This window comes from Lampetra planeri, unplaced genomic scaffold (assembly GCF_965212315.1).
Source record: "Lampetra planeri unplaced genomic scaffold, kcLamPlan1.2.h2 scaffold_138, whole genome shotgun sequence".
Lineage (NCBI taxonomy): Eukaryota > Metazoa > Chordata > Hyperoartia > Petromyzontiformes > Petromyzontidae > Lampetra > Lampetra planeri.
Window position 1 is genome coordinate 74,910 of NW_027614099.1, and position 20,933 is coordinate 95,842.

General features: G+C 45.0%; 1 protein-coding gene across 1 annotated transcript; it reads left to right on the plus strand.

Moving 5' to 3' along the window:
* Positions 1–5,827: 5,827 nt before the first annotated feature.
* Positions 5,828–20,214, plus strand: LOC144739234 (nicotinamide riboside kinase 1-like). The gene is made up of 8 exons (XM_078622203.1): positions 5,828–5,903; positions 10,113–10,273; positions 11,531–11,621; positions 13,176–13,224; positions 14,312–14,486; positions 14,856–14,927; positions 16,087–16,193; positions 19,237–20,214. The coding sequence occupies exons 2-8, from the start codon at positions 10,236–10,238 to the stop codon at positions 19,332–19,334; spliced, it is 630 nt and encodes a 209-aa protein (XP_078478329.1). The 5' UTR covers positions 5,828–5,903; positions 10,113–10,235; the 3' UTR covers positions 19,335–20,214.
* The last annotated feature ends 719 nt before the right edge of the window (positions 20,215–20,933 follow it).

Below are 20,933 nucleotides of genomic sequence, written 5' to 3' on the forward strand. Positions count from 1 at the left end.
GTGCCGGCCTTCATAGCTGCTCGATAGCAGCACTTGCCCCAAACGTCTACTAGGGCTACACGGGGGACCTTTGTATTTGTACACGATCATGGGGGGGGGGGAGGGGGGGGGGTGTAACGGTTAGCACACTGTGCTCCTCTTGACGAGCATCAGTGGCGAGTGACATCTGAGTCAGTTCCGCGATGCGATGCTCAAAAATAAGTGTTGTCGGGTGGGGCGTCAAACAGTGGGCAGCAGCGACACCACAGTGCTGATTCTACCTAAGCCAAGCGGAAGCTTCGAGTCGCCAAACGGCTCCATGTGGGTCATGGATTCATGAACACAAAAAAATTAACCCGTAAAAACAAAGTTTTGCACTATAAATCCTTTATATGCGTGGCATCGGTTTCATTTTATTATTCATTTCTATTTTTCTTAAGTAAGCAAGCAAGGAAGCAAGTGAACTTAATATAAAGGATTTAAAAATGAAAGATCACCTCTTGACATGCCCCGTATATTCCCGAGGGCACTAGCGTTGACCCGTTTTACCACTTTCAAGAACCTGGCGGCTTCAATTTAACTGCTCTATAAATAGTCTCCACTATACAGCGTGGGGGCAGGGATTTCATGCCATGTGGTTAGTCAACATTTGCGTCATCATGAAATGGGCGGCTAGAGTCCTCTCGTCCTCTGACTTGAGATGGCTGCCACCTATGGGTCAGATGATTGTCTGCCAGCATTAAGCAATTGGTAATTAAATATTTAAGTTTTTTCCCTAAACAGTGTCAAATTTTGGAAAGAAAAATTCACGAAAATTAATTGTCACGCACAACGAGTCTGTGTGGAAAACGTCAGCTCGATTGGATCACGGGAAGTGTGTTAAAAAACGACCGAAAGATTTGCACGGTCGTAAGCAACCAAGCAAGCACGCAAGCACGCAAGCACGCAAGCAAGCGAACTTAATATAAATGATTTAAAAAACAGGGGTGCATAAAATATCTGCTTGAATTCAAATCGGGATTAACATAACAAGATAATCAACATGAATGGATTGCGAGTAAATTGGTCTGCGAGTGTTTTGCAAGACGAGCAAACATTTTTTATGAATATTAATTTGATAAACGAGCGATGTCTTGCAATACGAGTACTGTAGTACGTACAGTATACGCTTTGTCTGCCGAGCGCCACGTGATCACAAGTGAGCCGATGGTTCTTCTCTTTCTCTCTCGCTGCGGGATTGTGGGTAATTGTCTCCCATGCTTGGTCTCAGTCGGCGTGTCTCACTCGTATAGTCAACATCCGTGCGAGAGTATACTGTTTACTATGGTGTTGTATAGTGTTGTGACCACGAGTGTGTGCGTAAAGCATCTTTTTTATTTTGTGTCCAAGTGTAGTGACTGTTCTTTAGTAACTGTACTGCAAGTGAAAGTCGTCCTACACAATAACCCTCCTCCTCCTCTCTCTCGTCTCCCTCACACCAGCCACGATTAAATTTGATGAATAAATTTGATTACTCTATATTAAATAAAACACATAAAAAAGTAGTTTTGTATTCATCATTTTTATATGAATACATTATTTTTGGGTTGTGGAACGAATCATCTGAGTTTCCATTATTTCTTATGGGGAAATTCGCTTTGATATACGAGTGCTTTGGATTACGAACACGTTTCCGGAACGAATTATGCTCGCAATCCAAGGTTTTACTGTAAATGTATCTCATCTCTACCTCTTCTGTCATCTCAACGCACCTCCATTTTTATCCATATCCATCTCGTCTCACCACATCTCTGCCTCTTGTCTATATCTTAGCTCTTCTCTTATCCCACTAGGAGTTCATATCTTGAAAAGAGGTGGGGGGGGGGGTGGTGGTGGCAGGCCAAAAATAAATTATGCTTAGGGTCCCCAATGGGCCAGCACCACCACGGACCGTGGACGTCTCGAGACGAACAAATCACTGCAAACACCAGTGCAGAATTCCCCTCCATTTTTAGCTCAGCACCAATGAGAGGCCGATCTTAAAAAAACTTGTCCAGAGATTGTCTGCTTAGGGGGCCATCCATTTAGTCGGTACGCCAAAAATCTGTCAAAACTTGAACCCTCTGCCCCTCCCTGTGCTCACGCATACTTTATACACCCCCCCTCCCCCCCCCCCCCGAATCCTATAGAACGTCCGATATTTAATCCACGCAGAAACGATCAAGGATTAATAATATTAACGTGTTTAAGCAAACAGATAGTCCACCGCCGGACTATCTAACTCATTTGAAGGCCAATGTAGACAAATTATTATCGGGGCTTCACCGCCCCCCCCACCCGTTTCCTATGCGTACGTAACATTGTCAGAAGACCGCCCCATACGCAAGCGTACGCATTTGGGTTACCCCCTCCCTCCCCCCTCCATGCGTACGTACTCAATGGATAGCCCGTTAAACACACGCTGATGGAAAATATTGATATGCTGGTGAAACCAAAGTGTAACCTCGCCTGGTATGCAGGAGGTCGTGGGTTCGATCCCGACCCTGACGCCTGCTGCTGTAGATTTGTAGTTTGCTTGTCTCTCTCTCCCCGTAGTCGCGTGGATTTTTGTCGGGGTCCTCCATTGTTTTTTTCTCTCCACATTTAGAATCAACAGCACGCGTTTAGAGTATTTGGCTCCTATAAATGTCCACGTGATACGCCGCTTCGTTGAGCTATCATTTGTGGCCAGGTCGCTTCTGATAAAGAGCTACACAGCACAATGGGCCCTACCTGGTAAAAATACAAAATATAGTTTAGCAGTTTATTTTAATTTTTTACTCAGTGACCCTCTTTCGGAAGAGCTCTATACGGGTGGTCGTCAATGTCATTCTGCCAGTAGTGTTGCGAGCAACTAATATACGCAGGGCTGAAGCTCGGCCTTTTAATTTACCGTTGCACAGTGAAGTGTGCCACCCATGTGTCTGTTTGCTAGACATCCATTAGCATTGTATTTCAGTTTTTCAGTTTCATTTATTTGGTATAGCCCTGTGAGCCATTTGGCTCTTGAATCGGGTTCAACCGCAAAAAACAAAAAACAAAAACATGAACAAGAAAACATCTTAAAGTGACTAAGCGCAAACAGAAAAATCTAGGAAAAACAGCAAAAAAATATTCCAGAATAAGCACCGTACACCAACGCTGTGTGCAAAAATCCCAGTAAGATGCAAGTCAAACAACAACCACAAGACAACTTAAATTAAAGCCATCAGTCTAACTCTGTACGACAACAAACAAACATGGCCAAACCAAAAAAACTTTTCGAAATCACCAAAATAATACCATAAAAGCAATGTAACAGTAATCATAGGAACTGTGACAGAAATTTAACAATAAACGACATAAACAATAAGGGTACCGACAGTCCCCTACTTACGAACCCCCGACTTGCGAACATTTGCACTTACGAAAACGAACTTCCACATGATATTCATTTTGTCACGTGAACTCGCTTCCGAACCGAACCACGGGAACTGTTTATGGTGTTTTCGTTTGCAGTGTTGCATGCAAATGTACAACATTTCTTCTTATTTATGCGTTTAACAATGCTTCCTTTTGTAGAACCGTAACACGTTTCATAACACTTGCCGTATGGGCATTTAAATACATATACATTATTGTGTACCGACTTACGAACGGGCATTAGGAACGTAAACCGTTCATAAGTTGGTGTGGCACATTAGGAATGGACCACTCTTTTAATTATTTCCTTGTGCAGCAAGGGAGTAAAGTGTGGTTCTGTGAAAGTCCTTATGTGCTGTGCAGTGCATCAATGTACGTGTGTACAGCAGCATGTGATGACTGGGTTGGGCCTGTAGGTGGCTGGCAGGGTTATTGAATAACCGCACTTGTACGCCAGTCACGTGGTTAATGGCGACTCGGTTGCGGATTGCTGTGTGTGACACCACGTGCTCTTACATTTTACAGATTAACCACAATAAATGTCTTCTTGGTTCTTTCGGTAAAGTCACGTAGACGGGAAATAATACAATATTAAAAATAAAACATAATAAAATACAATTCTCACGACATTTCGGCCACAACGCATGCAGCCGTCCTCAGGTGAAGAACAGGGCTGTCGGAAAGACAGCGTCATTCAGACGCTGTTTGTTCATTCAGACGCTGTCTTTCCGACAGACCTGTTCTTTACCTGAGGACGGTTGCTTGCGTTGTGGCCGAAACGTCGTGAAAATTGTATTTTATTATGTTTTTTTTTATTTCCCGTCTACGTGACTTTACCGAAAGAACCAAGACGATGAATCCCTGCAGTCACGAAAGCTTTAAATCGAAATTTCACAATAAATGTGTTTGCCCTCGATTTGGTACACCTGCCCACATCCTTCATTTTGAGTGTGCAACATTGGGGTCTGTCTGTACTTTAAAGGCACAGATTTAAGAAAAAAATTCCTTTGATTCAAGCTGTACATTTTTCTAAAGGGGGTAAACCCCCCTGAAATATTGCCAGATAGACACATCATACGGGATTATCCACACCTGCCATAGAGTAAAATCCTGAGTGCAGACCGGATTTCATATTACTGTATACCAATGTCTGTTTCCACTACACAAACGTGAGAGGTCTGAGACCTGATCAAAGCTTAATTTCCAAAAGGCTGCTTAGGCCGGCTTGGACTAGCGATTATCAACGTAAGGCACTATCACCAGACTACAAGTTACACCCATCCATACTAACCCTGTATTATTGTACCGAATATTCCTAAAATCCTCTAATAGCACAGTACCACGAGGCAGAGGTCGCAAACGGGTTTTGATTCCTTACCCGTACCCGTACCCGTCCGGGAACCCGTTCCTTACCCGTACCCGGGGTACCCTACCCGAAATGAGTGACAAACGGTGACTCACCAGTGACTCACGGCCTACCCGTACCCGTACCCGGCCGCACCAGGGTCGCAAACGGCTACCCGATACCCGTACCCAGCCGGGTATCGGGTAGGGTACGGGTATCGGGTACCCGGTTGCGACCTCTGCCATGAGGACAAAATATGGCGAGATGGCTGTGAGCCTGATTACATCCCTCTGCGCGTGCAAACATTTGATGGCGCTCATAATACACCACGATTGGCTCGATCAACATTGCAATCCGTTACAGGTGTCAAACACTACATACGGAGTCCATACGTATATCCTGTTGTTCATTTTAATCAATGTCTATAAGTTTTAGTAATACAGTAACGTAAATTGTTTAATATAGTATAATAGACATTACATGTGTTTTAAGACATTTGTAAATTAATTGGCGGATTAAGTTTCTCCGCACACTTTGTCAAGAATTTCACGTTGCCATAGAAACACAATAATCTCATGTTGTCATAGAAACCCAATTTTCTTATTCACGTTGTCATGGAAACCCAATATTCACTCACGTTGTTAGGGAAACCCAATAATCTCACCCACGTCATAGAAACCCAATGATAAAATGCCTTATAAACTCAATAATCTCACCCACATTGTCATCGAAACCCAATACATGAATATTACCACGTTATCATATAAACCCAAGAAGCTCACCCAAGTTGTCATGGACACCCAAGAATCTCATGTCACAGAAATCCAAAAACTTCACGGCAAAGAAACTCAACAATCTGAACCACGTTGTCATAGAAACACAATATTTTAATGTTACCATAGAAACCCAAGTTTCTCACCAACGTTGTCAAGGAAACCCAAGAACCCCCCACCCCACCCCTGCGTTGCCGTGGCAACCCGCCAAAACTCCATCGTGGTGTGACGTCACCAGAGTTTGATCTCTATGATTGGTCGACACGCACGCGAGCCGGCCGCTGATTGGCTGATGGGGGTGTCTCCGTCATTTCTTTGATCTGCAAAAGAAAAAGAAGACGAACCTCGGAACGCCTCTGCGAGCCGGGCTGCAGTTCCTTTTAAAAGTATTCTCCCTCTTTTTCAAAGTGTCCGTATCTTTAATAAGCAATAAGCGAGCGGCAAGGTCGGTTGGTCGTTCAGACGACGGCGTGTGTTCTGTGGGGAAATGTTCATCCGGTGCGGGCATCCTTGAGGCCTGTGACCCGCTCCACACAAAGCCTGAGACAGCCTGGGCCAAGCGCTGTGCAGGACGGGGCCGTCCATAAATGACGTCACGCAGCTAGGGGGGGGGGTCTGACATTTGTGACGATGTGTGACGAGGGGGGGGGGCGTTTGAGAAATGTGACGTCACATAAAAAGGCGCAACTTTAAATAAATACGGACAACACGTTCTACTTAATTAAATAGACGTTTTTATGAATGTTTTCTCCTACAACGTCAGAGTGCAGCGGCGCATTAAATACGCACTACAATGACAATAGTTTAAAGCGATTTGAAGCATGTTTTATTTTGGGGGGGGGGGGGGCAGAGCTTTGTGACGTCATATTTAAAGGGGGGGGGGTCTGACTTTTTGTGACGCCGTGCGACGATGGGGGGGGGGGGAGGGTAAAAAATCGTTCAAAATCGCGTGACGTCATTTATGGACGGCCCCCAAGTACTCATTTGAGGCTGAGTCGACCTAGGGGAAACGCAGGACCCGGCGCGCGCGTGACGTCACTAGTTTTGTCGTGAGCGGAAATAGAACGGGGGTCGCCGGGGGGGTCACGGCGCAGTGGGCTAACCACTGCGCCACCGCTCCTCGCGGTACAGACTCACAAAAGCCGTGCGTAGTCCACTGCTGGATGAAAACCTCCCCAAGCAAAACGATTTCACCGCTCCGTCTCCTCTCGTGGACGATTTTCTCTCTTGGGGGGGTTCCGTTCATTGAGCCCTCAGGGTGTTTTTCCTCTCCACGTTTAGAATCAAACTCGCGCGTTGAAGATTATTTAGCTGGTGCTATAAATAGTCCACGTGATGATGGTGATGATAAGCCATCATCTTTGGTTCTTTCGGTAAAGTCACGTAGAAGGGAAGTAATAAAATAATAAAAATAAAATAATTCTCACGACGTTTTATTTTTATTATTTTATTATTTCCCTTCTACGTGACTTTACCGAAAGAACCAAGAAGATGAATCCCTGCAGTCACGATAAGCCATCATCTTTGGTTCTTTCGGTAAAGTCACGTAGGTATGAAATTTTATTTTGATAGAAATTTAATTTTAATAAAAAAATAATTTTTATTTTATTTTACCGAAAGAACCAAAGAGTATGGATCCCTGCAGTCACGAAAACTTCAAATCTAGATTGATGATAAGCCACTTCGTTGAACTATCATTTGTGGCCAGGTCGCATCTGAAAAAAAACCTTGTAAAATGAAAATAAAACGTGACTTTACCGAAAGAACCAAGAAGAAAACAACGTTTTTAGTTTTAAAAACGTGTGAAAAGCACGCCGCCTTTGTGCATTGTCCAAATAAACCATCGGGCACCTTTCTGAAGATGTCCACTTAGGTCATCTTCAAGATGAATATGAGCGATCCTACACTGCCGGCAATCATCCCTTCTAACAACGTGGCCTGCCCAAGTCCCGCTTAGTTTTCTTAACAGTAAATAACACAGTCATGTAATCATCTCACTGGAAGTTTGTGCATCGCTTCTACATACGTATCTACTTTTTTTGTTCTAATTTAGAAAAATTCAAAACAATTAAGTGAATTTCAAGAATGTGCGTTTCATAGGCAACGTTTTTCCCTTAAAATAAAAAAAACCACATGGTTGACAATGCTGTTGATTCTCTCTTCAACACACCGGTGGGCTAAAGAAGTGAATTATTTTGTCCTTTGAAAAACGTGACACATTTTATACTGTTTGGCCGTGTCGGGTGGTGGAGGGTTACGACACATTTATAAATAACGCGATCTGACCCAAAACCCTATATTATGAATAATATTGGTCGCGAAAGCCTACGTGTTAAAATGCACACAGTGTAATAATGACCAGTGCATTACAGAATGACAGTGCATGTTCAGGTGGTTATCTCTAAAACACTCAAAAGTTTAGCTGCTAAAGGTCATTCATCGTCAATTATTAATATCCACGTAGCTCATCCTCGCGGCGGATTTTGGTTAGCCATCGAACAAAGACGGTCACTGCATCGCACGCTTTCAGATGCGTTTCTGTGGCCGTCTGGAACGCTCTTCTGATATTAGGAAGCCACTGGAGCGTATGCTCTTTAATTTGTATTAAAAACTCGTTTTATTTTTAGAACTGCTTTCTGCGTTTCGTTTGTTGTCCTTCTCCCGCACCTCCGATTAGCACGCTTGGCTACTTACGGTGCGAAAGAAGTTCAACATATGTAATAATTTCGTGACAAAACGCGAGATTTGCAAGTGCAATTTAAAGCAATATTGACCATCTGTGACTCGAGGATTTCACGTCACTACACAGGGTCGTAGGTTATATATTCATCAAGTGTATTTTTTTCCACGTCCGACTTGCACAATCGAACGAAGCCTTTTAATCTGTAATTGCCATCACCGTTACAGCTCGTTTATGGCGATTACAATTCAGCGGTGGGTTAACAAAAGCGCGATTACATGCTACATGCCAAGCTAGTTCATGTCCAGTGACAAGCAAGCAGGGCTTGATTCAAATTCTGCAGCGTGACCTTGCGTTGAAGTGGTGCAAACACAACCTTAGCGAGGGGAGGAACGACCCGGTCGTTGTTAAACAAACATGAAACATAATGTTGCACGCTGAACAGCGCTAGCAAGAGATGCAATCTGCCTGTGTCTGCCGAACATTCTGCTCGTGTTCTCACCACCACTGAGGACAGGCCGCAATAACCTAATCTATTTTCTTTGGTTCTTTCGGTAAAGTCACGTAGATGAAAAAAAAATGAAAATAACTCAATTAAATCACGACGTTTCGGAGGCAACACAAGCTTCCGTCATCATGTGGAACAGCCACAGCAAAATTACTGTAGTGAGTGAAATTACTGTAGTGAATAGTGAATAATTTGTCTGTAACGTTTCCACCTGATGACAGAAGCTTGTGTTGCCTCCGAAACGTCGTGATTTAATTGAGTTATTTTCTTTTTATCATTATTATTAAATTATTTTTTTCATCTACGTGACTTTAACGAAAGAACCAAAGAGTATGGATCCTTGCAGTCACGAAAACTTCAAATCTAGAATTAACCCAATTTATTAATTGTACTTTGACACACGCGGTACTTCGTAGGTGAATCTGTGTGTCGTAGCGCCTTCAGTGGCCGCAGTTCAGCCCCCAAGTGTTTGCCGCTTCGCTGAGCTGAACCATTATTCGTCCATCTTCTTGGTTCTTTCGGTAAAGTCACGTAGAATGGAAATAATAAAATAATAAAAATAAAACATTATAAAATAATTCTCACGACGTTTCGGCCACAACGCAAGCAGCCGTCCTCAGGTGAAGAACAGACTCTGTCTTCTCGACAGACCTGTTTTTCACCTGAGGACGGCTGCTTGCGTTGTGGCCGAAGCGTCGTGAGAATTTTTTTATTGTTTTATTTTTATTATTTCCATTCTACGTGACTTTACCGAAAGAACCAAGAAGATGAATCCCTGCAGTCACGAAAGCTTTAAATCGAAATTTTATTATTTTATCTTTATTATTTTATTATTTCCCTTCTACGTGACTTTACTGAAATAACCAAGAAGATGAATCCCTGCAGTCACGAAAGCTTTAAATCGAAATCATTCGTCCAGTCATGGGATTCTTTTCATCGCGTTACAGAGTGATTCACGCGGCACACAGACGCGCGTTTGTTATTTTATGACGGCGGGGCCTGTGGGTGTTCGCCAAACCGGTGAACTTTGAAAAGAAACCGCCACTGCTGTTAAACATTATTCCGGAATTCTAGATTTGAAGCTTTCGTGACTGCAAGGATTCATATTCTTAGGTTTTTTCGGTAAAGTCACGTAGGTAAAACATTAAAATTAATAATTAATTAATTAATTTTAATGTTTTACCTACGTGACTTTACCGAAAAAAACCTAAGAATATTATCCCGGAATTGCATTTCATTTGACTCTAATGACAAACGAGAAGGGGATAAGGGAGGGGTTTAGGCTTCATCATGGGGGGGGGGTGCACATCCCCCTCGAGTCACTCGACGCCACGAGGCCGTTTATTTCCACGTGTTGCATTGACCTCCGAACCCGCTGTGATAGCATCCCCTTTCGCTGTCGAGCAGGGAGCGGGGACGAGAAGTGGAGTACTCGGCCCGTGACCACCGGTGCCTGAGTGTGGCGCACGGCAGACGGCACGGATAGCGAGCGAGCGGGTGAGCGCGCGGGAGAGCGAGCGAGCGAGCGGCATGCTGGCCAAAGAGAAGATCGTCATCGGCATTAGTGGGTGAGTGTCTTGATGCAGATTATCACTGAATCGTAATCACAATGATTCCCGTAATCCGGTCATTTATTTATCCAGGAACGACTCGCCGGGCCTCAAGATGTTCTGTTCATTTGAGTCGTGCACTGGGCTGGTTTGAGCAATCTGTTCACTTGGGCTTCGTCAATGTTTATTTATTAACACAGTTGCTGAGCGCAGGGGGCCCCGAGGTCAAGGGGTCAGCGACGATTGCACACACCGTGCACACAAGAGACGTTAACACTCAAACAGGGCCACAATTGCACTCAAAAGTTCACAAACCCACTTGCTTATACAACGGTTGTACTGTAGGTACTGTATGTTGAACTTCTTTTGCACCGTACGTAGCCAGTCATGCTAATCGCGCATTATTTGGCACGTTGTGGTGGCGAGATGTTAACTACCTCGCCTGGTATGCAAGAGGTCCTGGGTTCGATCCCGACCCTGACATTTGTATATTTGGAGTTTTCACAGTCTCCCTATGGTCGCGTGGATTTTTCTCCGGGTCCTCCGTTTTTTTTCCCTCCACATTTAGAAACATGCATTTAAAGTGTTTGGCTGCTGTACATTTCCACACGATGAGCCACTTCGTTGAACTATCATTCGTGGCCCAGGTCGCTTCTGCAGCAGAGCGATATAGCTCAGTAGGCTCGTTAAACAACAATAGCTGACTAATTTAGTTTCATTCTAGATTTGAGGCTTTCGTGACTGCAAGGATTCATACTCTTTGGTTTTTTCGGTAAAGTCACGTAGGTAAAAAATAAAACAAAATAAATTAAAACAACTAAATTAAATCACGACGTTTCGGGCGCAACACAAGCGTCCGTCATCAGGTGGGAAAGCGTGGCCTGCTGCTACAGTCTGCATCAGCAGTAGGCCACGCTTTCCCACCTGGTGTTGCGCCCGAAACGTCGTGATTTAATTGAGTTGTTTTCATTTATTTCATTTTGTTACCTACGTGACTTTACCGAAAAAACCAAAGAGTCATTTAGTTTAGTCGATATTTTTTTGCTGTGCCGCCATCTCCTGGCGAGCCAGGCTATGTCACTTCGACTCACACGCGCGGGGAGTTTCGCAACATCTGTTGCGGTGATCCATCAACCCTCGCTGCTGCATCCACAGTGATGGATTCCAGGCGTGCGCCACCACCACCACTACCCGTTCATTCGCAAATTGATGTCGCCAGGAGACACGGGCCTCTCAAACGTAGCCAACATTGACACAGAGCGCAATCTCTCCCAGTGTGACCAACGCAGGTAAAACCTCCTTAAGCCTCCGACTTCAAAAGGCACTCCCCAATTGCAAAGTCATCCACCAAGATGACTTCTTCAAGGCGAGTACAAAGCAACGTACAGAGCAGCGTAAAACATTAAACGCTTGAATTCGTGCTGCCTGTTCCAACGGGAAAGGTGGGGTTATCGGGACCTAGGGATATATGTCAGAGAGGAGTTGGGCTACAGATTTACAAAAGAAGATTGGAATGAACGGTGGAAGTTGCGGGGAGATATGAATTTTCAAGCCGTGCAAAGGTCCTCACACGTATACATTGAAATACACGGGTGGTGGGTGGCTGCGGTAGCACTGTGCCACCATGGCCATGATCCGGGTTTGCAAATCTGGGTTCTCTCCTCGTGTGATTAACCGTTTCCCATTCCAAGGATGACCGCAAGTGGCAGGGTGGGTGTCCCGTTCACCGCTGAATCTCGGAACACGCAAGCGGTTCAGATATTGTAACTCACCGCAGAGAACTGTAGCTACACGACCGCGCTCTATGATAGCTGGCGCCGAACTGTGCCACCGCACGCACTCCCGCGTGGCCTTGTGGGAGCATCGGTACCGAGAAAGTTGTTTTATTTTAGTGTTGCTTCCAGACATACACGTGCATCATCGGACCGGGAAAGGGTTGAACCGGGTTCTCAGTTGAAGTGAGTTGATGGTTGGTGGTCTCGGCCCGGTAACTAACAAATGCAGGTACAAAAACACCGAATTACATTTTATCTTCCAACAATTTATCAACAAATTCCAGATTCAAATTAAGAGATTATAGTTTTTTTGTCTTCTTGGTTCTTTCGGTAAAGTCACGAAATAATAAAATAATAGAAATGAAACAAAATAAAATATTTTATTATGTTTTATTTTTATTATTTTATTATTTCCCTTCTACGTGACTTTACCGAAAGAACCAAGAAGGTGAATCCCTGCAATCACGAAAGCTTTACATCGAAATATATTTTGTTGCTTTCACCGTCATGTGGAGAACATCTCTGCAGCAGGCCGCGCGTGTGGGAATAGTGAAACACGGCCACAGTCTAATGAAGAGCACACTGGACTTGCGATCCAGAAGTCCGCGGTTCAATTCGACATCCTGGTGCGGCGGTTGAAACATTGGGACAGGTTTCTAAAATCCCCCTCCCCTCTGCTGATGTCCACGTGGTGGTGTGAAGTGGTTTCCCCACACAGTTATAGTCCATAGACAGGTTTAGTAGGTGAAAGTGTTGCCACTCCTGCCCCTTTGAAGACAACTGACCGTTGTTGAAGTGTAGAGACCACACATTACCACCTTTGAGCTCCCTCGAGTGGAGGCCCTTCTGCCAGAAGTGGTTGTGAGCAAACAATTGCAGGGCCGCACCTTTTCCCCAGAGGTCGCAACCGGGTACCCGATACCCGTACCCTACCCGAAACCCGGCTACACGTACCCGGCCGGGTACGGGTACGGGTAGCCGTTTGCGACCCTGGTGCGGCCGGGCACAGGTACGGGTAAAGAATCAAAACCCGTTTGCGACCTCTGCTTTTCCCCTAACCTTTTAACTAATTGCACGACTTAATTTTGGCATTGTATTCTAAATGGTCAAATGCCAGGTTACTTGTGAATTTTACTATTTTTCAGCCTCCAGAAGAAGTCGTGATGGATTCAAATGGCTTCTACCAGTATGACGGTACGAACCGATTTGCTATCCACCTTTAAAGTTTATTATTCACCGCAACAATGTGTATGTATGTTGAACTTCTTTTGCCCCATACGTAGCCAACCGTGATAATCGGAGGTGTCGGGGAAGAACAATAACAAACACACATTTTTGCGTCTTATGTTGGTTGTAGTCACTGCGTACATCTATGTGTGGGGCACCACGGTGGCTAGGAGATGTTAACTACCTCACCTGGTATGCAGGAGGTCGTGAGTTCTACCCCGACCTTGACGCCTGCTGCTGTATACCTGGAGTTGACGTGTCTCTCTCTCATTATCACGGTGGCTAGGAGATGTTAACTACCTCGCCTGGTATGCAGGAGGTCGTGAGACCTACCCCGACCTTGACGCCTGCCGTATATTTGGAGTTGGCGTGTCTCTCTCTCATCATCACGGTGGCTAGGAGATGTTAACTACCTCGCCTGGTATGCAGGAGGTCGTGAGTTCTACCCCGACCTTGATGCCTGCTGCTGTATATTTGGAGTTGGCGTGTCTCTCTCTCTCTCCCCGTGGTCGCCTGGATTTTGCTCCGGGTCCTCCGGCTTTTCCCTCCACATATAGAATTAACGTGCGTTCATAGAATTTGGCTGCTATAAATGTCTACACGATGAGCCACTTCTTTGAGCTATCATTTGTGGCCAGGTCGCTTCTGAATAAGAGCTACTTAGCTCAGTGGGCCTTACCTGGTAAAATAAAACAAGTAAACCCGTAAAAACTAAGTTTTTCACTATAAATCCTTTATATGCGTGGCATCGGGGTGGCTAGAGTCCTCTCGTCCTCTGGCAGCATTAAACAATTGGTAATTACATATTTAAAAAAAATTCCCTATACAGTGTAACATTTTGGAGAAAATTTTTTCACGAAAATGCATTGTCACGCACAACGAGTCTGTGTGCAAAATGTCAGCTCGATTGGATCACGGGAAGTGGGTTAAAAACGACCGAAAGATTTGCACGGTCCTAAGCGCGCAAGCGAACTTAATATAAAGGATTTAAAAAATCTTTTTAGTTTTTGCCGTTGGCGAGTGCGCTCCCGCACGACTTTCTATTTCACTCCAGTCATCACCGCCTTGAACATGGACGCGATGATGAACGTTGTGAACGCGTGGATCAAAGACCCCTCTGGATTCAAGGGATTGTCTTCTGAGTCCCACATCGCCAGTCAGCCCCTGCACTACGATCCCGACGCTCCCCACATCCTGATCATCGAGGGCTTTCTCATGTACACCTACAGGTGAGTGAACGTGTACAGGTGTCATCATGTACACCTACAGGTGAGTGAACGTGTACAGGTGTCATCATGTACACCTACAGGTGAGTGAACGTGTACAGGTGTGTCTTGGCCCCACCCCACCCCGGAAAAGACTCGGATCTGTCGCGAGTGTCCTGCAGAGGCTCATCACCGACGACGACGACGACGCGCCGTGACCGCGAGCCAACGGCTTTGACCCTGGAAGCATGTCGAGGGGGGGTAGCGATGAAGAGTCCACCATGTACTCGAACTGTGTTGCTCTTCGAGTTGCTGTGTTCACAAGCTGTGTGACGTCACCACGCCCGCTCCTGTCCCACCTCGCGACTGATGCCACCGGTGTTGTCTCCGCAGGCCGCTTTTAAACGTGTTCGACTTCCGATATTTGCTGACCGTTCCGTTCGACGAAGCCAAGAGGAGACGAAGGTGAGATTGAATTCGGTAGCGACGACTGCACTAATTATTCTTTAACCGGCCCATCAGCCTTACAAAGGGATATAAATTGGGCGCCGCTTAGCGTGTACCACGGAGCGACTGGCTCCTTCCATGGGAATGTAGAATCTGCACCGTTGGCTCAGGTGTAGCGACGGGGTGTGAGCACCCACCCCATTGCTCATGTGAATGGAGAGATTTGTTTGACGTAATCCTGGAGATGGTAAAACCCTCGCTTGCTTAGTGAACAACAGATGCGCAACGCGGACTGTATAAAGGAGTTGAATGTATAGTGATAGGTTTTTACCCTTTCAACTTGTATAAAACTGACACCTTTATAAAAGGCATCATGTTTGCAATAACCACAACACAAGCAGTCAAAATGCAAACAAAAAGAAACAACTCTGATGATGATAATGATATGCACTGTCCTTGAAGTTGCTTGGTCCACACCCGAGACAGCTTTTCTTAGAGCCTAGTCTCCATTGGTGTTGGAGCAGATGACGCCAAAAGGCATATAAAGGTGTCAGTTTTGTACCAGTTGAAAGGGTAAAAACCTATTACTATATTTTGCCACTGGTAAAGGAGATGTCTCATAGTGTAAATGCTTGCCTCGAGCTCTCAATACTCTGATAGTGCGCTGTTTTTGAGTTGTACGCCTTTTGGCGTCATCTGGACCAACACCAATGGAGACTAGGCTCTAAGGAAAGCTGTCTCGGGTGTGGACCAATCAACTCCAAGGACAGTGCATATCATTATCATCATCAGAGTTGTTTCTTTTTGTTTGCATTTTGACTGCTTGTGTTGTGGTTATTGCAAACGTATGATGCCTTGTATAAAGGTGTCAGTTTTGTACCAGTTTAAAGGTTATTAAACCTACTACTAAACCGTGGTGTAGTCATTTATGCAGCTCGTTTGGATAGAGGCCGGCTGAATTTAAGAAAAATCACGTCCGTAGTTTCAAACGGCTGCGCGCAGGGGGATCTAACTGGCGACCAGTGTATGCGGAACGTCTTTCGCACCGCACGTAGCCAACCATGATAATCGGAGGCGCGGGGGAAGGACATTGCACCGAGGCATCATCCTCGCTCGCATCGGCTCGCCAGGTGATTGCGTGTGCGCGGTGTCCCCTTCGATTTTCCCCGGTCCCCAGCACCAGGGTGTACTGCCCCGCGGATCCTCCCGGCTACTTCGAGGGCCACGTTTGGCCGATGCACCTCGAGCACAAGGAAGAGATCCGCAGCCTCGGTGTGCACGTCGGTAAGGGCCCCTAGCGGTGTCAAAGTTTCATTGACCGAGAGGTGGCCGAGTGGCCCACAGGTCGGAGGGTTGAGCCAGCGCTGCTGAGATCCTGGGTTCAAATCAAGGCAGCCGCTGCCTTGTGACACATGCGCTCGGCCTGTTCTCTTGTAACCCGGTAGTCGTTGCGTTCCTGAAGAAAAGCGCGTTATGGGAAAAATTGCGTTGAAATGCTTAACATATAATGTGGGGGTAAAGCACAGTCCGCGATAACACGTGGGATGCGTACGCTGGCTGTACAAAGATCTGAGGTGCGTGGATAGAATCTAGAAGCATCCAGCAGCATCCCAATGCCTTGTGATGACGATGCTACTCCGAGGCAGCCGTACGATCGCTTATTCCTACTCACGCGACGTAGTTCTGTCCACTCAATCGTGTTATATCCACTTCGCGTGATGAAAACACGAGTTGTTGGAGAACAGAGCGTACATAGATATATCCAATAATAATCATTGCTTATCTTCTTGGTTCTTTCGGTAAAGTCACGTAGAAGGGAAATAAAAAATAAAAACATAATAAAATACAATTTTCACGACGTTTCGGCCACAACGCAAGCAACCGTCCTCAGGTAAAGAACAGGTCTGTCGGAAAGACAGCGTCTGAATGAACAAACAGCGTCTAAATGACGCTGTCTTTCCGACAGCCCTGTTCTTCACCTGAGGACGGCTGCTTGCGTTGTGGCCGAAATGTCGTGAGAATTGTATTTTATTATGTTTTATTTTTAATATTGTATTATTTCCCTTCTACGTGACTTTGCCGAAAGACCCAAGAAGATGAATCCCTGCAGTCACGAAAGCTTTAAATCGAAATCATTGCTTATTAACCCAGGTAAGCTGAGTCCGATGGCTCTCTTTCAGGAGGGTCTTGCGTTGGGGTGTTTGGCCAACGCCAGGTGCATTAAATTTCGATTTAAAGCTTTCGTGACTGCAGGGATTCATCTTCTTGGTTCTTTCGGTAAAGTCACGTAGAAGGGAAATAATAAAATAATAAAAATAAAACATAATAAAATAATTCTCACGACGTTTCAGCCACAACGCAAGCAGAGAATTATTTTATTATGTTTTATTTTTATTATTTTATTATTTCCCTTCTACGTGACTTTACCGAAAGAACCAAGAAGACCAGGTGCATTGTTCACGTTTAGCTTGGGGAGGAAAATGGAGAACCCGGAGAAAACTCGTGCCGAACAGGGGGAGAAGATGCCAAATCCCACGTGGATATGAGTCAGTAATAGAACTCGGGTCCTTTGGGATGTGAGGCACAGGTGTTTCCATGTCGCCACATGGTTAAACCGGGTTTTTAAGTGCAGTGAGTTGATGGGCTCAGGCCAATTCATCAATGTCCGCACAATAAGACGTCACATTTTGTTCTGTACTGAATGTCGCTCGATTCCAGTTTCGGGGATTCAACATATTGGTTTGGCTGTCATGCAGCAAACCTTGTTCTCATAAGCAGAGAGATTAGGAAGGTGCTACGTTTTACCGCATGGCATGGAGGTAACTTGATGGGATCTTAGAAGTAGTTATAAGATATCCGCTCCTGTGGACTATTCTCTAACACGAAGAGTCGCACATGCCACTGAGAAGACTAGCAGGATATAATTGGGGAATACCTACAAAAAGGAAAAGATAAAAAAATTAACCCGTAAAAACAAAGTTTTCACTATAAATCCTTTATATGCGTGGCGGCTAGAGTCCTCTCGTCCTCTGGCTTGAGATGGCTGCCACCTATGGGTCAGATGATTGCTTGCCACCATTAAGCAATTGGTAATTACATATAAAAAAAAATTCTTAAAAAGTGTAAAATTTTGGAAAAAAATGTTCACGAAAATTAATTGTCACACACAACGAGTCTGTGTGCAAAATGTCAGCTCGATTGGATCACGGGAAGTGGGTAAAAAAACGACCGAAAGATTTGCACGGTCGTAAGCGCGCAAGCAAGTGAACTTAATATAAAGGATTTAAAAAGATAAGACGTGTGGGTGTGACGATTTGATGTTTCAGCAATTAACATCGCCCCACCAATGTTGGATGTTGATGTCTTTGTAAATCTGGTGGAATGGCCATAAGCCTGACTCGCTCTTGTCCAAAAGCAAGCTTCACATTTTACGTTGACAGTACTGCCAAGAAGAAGGGCCATTGCTCAAAACTTGGTAGGCTTCCCATGGCAAAGCGGTGTTCATGACGCACAACTCCATCACGACGTGTTTTGTGCGTCCCTTAACACCCGCATGTCAGCCAAGACCCAATCTCCCAAACGAGTGGCGTTACGATTGTGGTCGCGCGCTCTGACCCGGCGGGAGAGCGAGCGGATCGCAATCGGAATGTTGCCTGTTAAAATCCCGGTCGTGGTTTGACCGAGCCCATCATCCCTCTGGGGATCGTGAAGTGAGTACTACTTTGTGAGGAAGTTAACATTCAGACGCTGTCTCCCCGACAGACCTGGTCTTCACCTGAGGACGGCTGCTTGCGTTGTGGCCGAAACGTCGTGAGAATTATTTTTTATTATGTTTTATTTTATTATTTCCATTCTACGTGACTTTACCGAAAGAACCAAAAAGAAGTTAAGAGTAGTTTTTTTTTTAACCAATCTTATCATAAAAAACTCCTCTCCAGGTGCCTACCCTGGCTCCTCCCCCCTCAACCAGTATATATACAAGGTCGGGTCTCTTGGAATTTCTCTTTACTTGATACAGCAATCGTGCTGTGATGGTTCCACCTGAAGACGGAAGCTTGTGTTGCCTCCGAAACGTCGTGATTTATTATTTTATTTCTATTATTTTTATTATTTATCTTTTATTTTTACCTACGTGACTTTACCGAAAAAACCTAAGAGTACTAACAGTAGTTGTCCTATGGATAGACTCACCCCTTCCACCACTGGGTCAGGGCTACGAACAGGAGGTGAACACCACCTCCAACGCTCATATGAACAGATGACCGCTTTGGCTTTGAATCTCAGACGGGTGGCATTGCTGTACCATTGGGGTTCCTGTGCCCCACAGAACCTTACCTGGACGGGACGAGTTCCCCGGACGAACTGTTCCGGTTGGCGTACGACGACATCAGTGCCAAGGTCCGTCGATTGTCGTCCGGCGTGTAATGGCTTCCGTTGGACTAAACTAAACACTGCACTGTTTATGTTGTCAGGTGGGGCCCACTGAGCTGTATAGCGCTATACTCTTAGGTTTTTTCGATAAAGTCACGTAGGTAAAAAATAAAATTAAAAATGATGAAAGTAAAATAAAAATAAAAATCACGACGTTTCGGAGGCAACACAAGCTTCCGTCTTCAGGTGGAACCTTCACAGCACGATTGCTGTTTACAGGTGAAACCATCACAGCACGATTTCTGTATCAAGTAAAGAGATACCGCAATCGTGCTGTGACGGTCCACCTGAAGACGGAAGCTTGTGTTGCCTCCGAAACGTCGTGATTTTTTTATTTTATTTTTATTTTACTTTTATTAATTTTAACTTAATGTTTTACCTACGTGACTTTACCGAAAAAACCTAAGAGTATGAATCCTTGCAGTCACGAAAGCTTCAAATCTAGAACTGTGTAGCTCTTTTTGAGAGCTGTGTTCGCCTCTAAAGCCATCCGCTGGATTCATAACAATCCACCCAAACACCTGAAACTGAGCCAATCTTATCGCTCCTTCTCCACGGTGGGCACACTCTCCCATCGGCATCATGGTATTGTTACAACTTTTTAAACTATAACTAAACTATACACTTTTTATCTTACCAGCTAGGCCCACTGAGCAGTGTAGCTCTTCATTTTGAAGATTGGCGTTCGCCCCTAAAGCCATCCACTGGATTTCTAACTAAGACGTCAACTTATATTTCGATTTAAAGCTTTCGTGACTGCAGGGATTCATCTTCTTGGTTCTGTCCGTAAAGTCACGTAGAAGGGAAATAATAAAATAATAAAAATAAAACATAAAATAATTCTCACGACGTTTCGGCCACAACGCAAGCAGCCGTCCTCAGGTGAAGAACAGGTCTGTCTTTCCGACAGACCTGTTCTTCACCTGAGGACGGCTGCTTTGTCTTCCCGACAGACCTGTTCTTCACCTGAGGACGGCTGTTTGCGTTGTGGCCGAAACGTCGTGAGAATTATTTTATTATGTTTTATTTTATTATTTCCCTTCTACGTGACTTTACCGAAAGAACCAAGAAGATGTCAACTTGTGATTACTACCCAATTTAGAGATACTGCCACGGTTATGTGCAGCTCGTTTCCATCTCTTGGCACAGCAGTTGAAACAATACGTAGTTTTTGTTTTGTTATTCCACCCCCCACCCCCCCCCCCCCGCTTCTGTCCACACCTCCGCTCAGCATGGTTGGCTACGTACGGTGCGAAAGAAGTTCAACGTACGTACATCGATTGTTGTCCTTCCCCCACACTTCCGATTAGCACGATTTGGCTCCACGTGGTGCAGAAGTTCAACATACATATATGCATAGTTTGTTGTCCTCGCACCTCCGGTTATGACGGTTGGCTTTGTATGGTGCGAAAGAAGTTCAACATACATACATTCAGACGGACACAGCAATATAAATGTGTGCATCACAGGTAGTCGACTGGCAAGACGTGCGGGGGTAAATGTGGGATTTTTGCACACAGCGTTGGTGTACGGTGCTTTTTTTCCTGGAAGACTTTGCAGTTTTTTCCTGGATTTTTCTGTTTGCGCGTAGTC

Excerpts from the sequence above, each read along its gene's own strand:
- LOC144739234 (XM_078622203.1), top strand. The coding sequence starts at position 10,236 with ATGCTGGCCAAAGAGAAGATCGTCATCGGCATTAGTGG. Across the intron at positions 14,487-14,855 it reads TTTCTCATGTACACCTACAG|GCCGCTTTTAAACGTGTTCG; the intron begins GTGAGTGAACGT and ends TTGTCTCCGCAG. Across the intron at positions 16,194-19,236 it reads CAGCCTCGGTGTGCACGTCG|AACCTTACCTGGACGGGACG; the intron begins GTAAGGGCCCCT and ends TGTGCCCCACAG.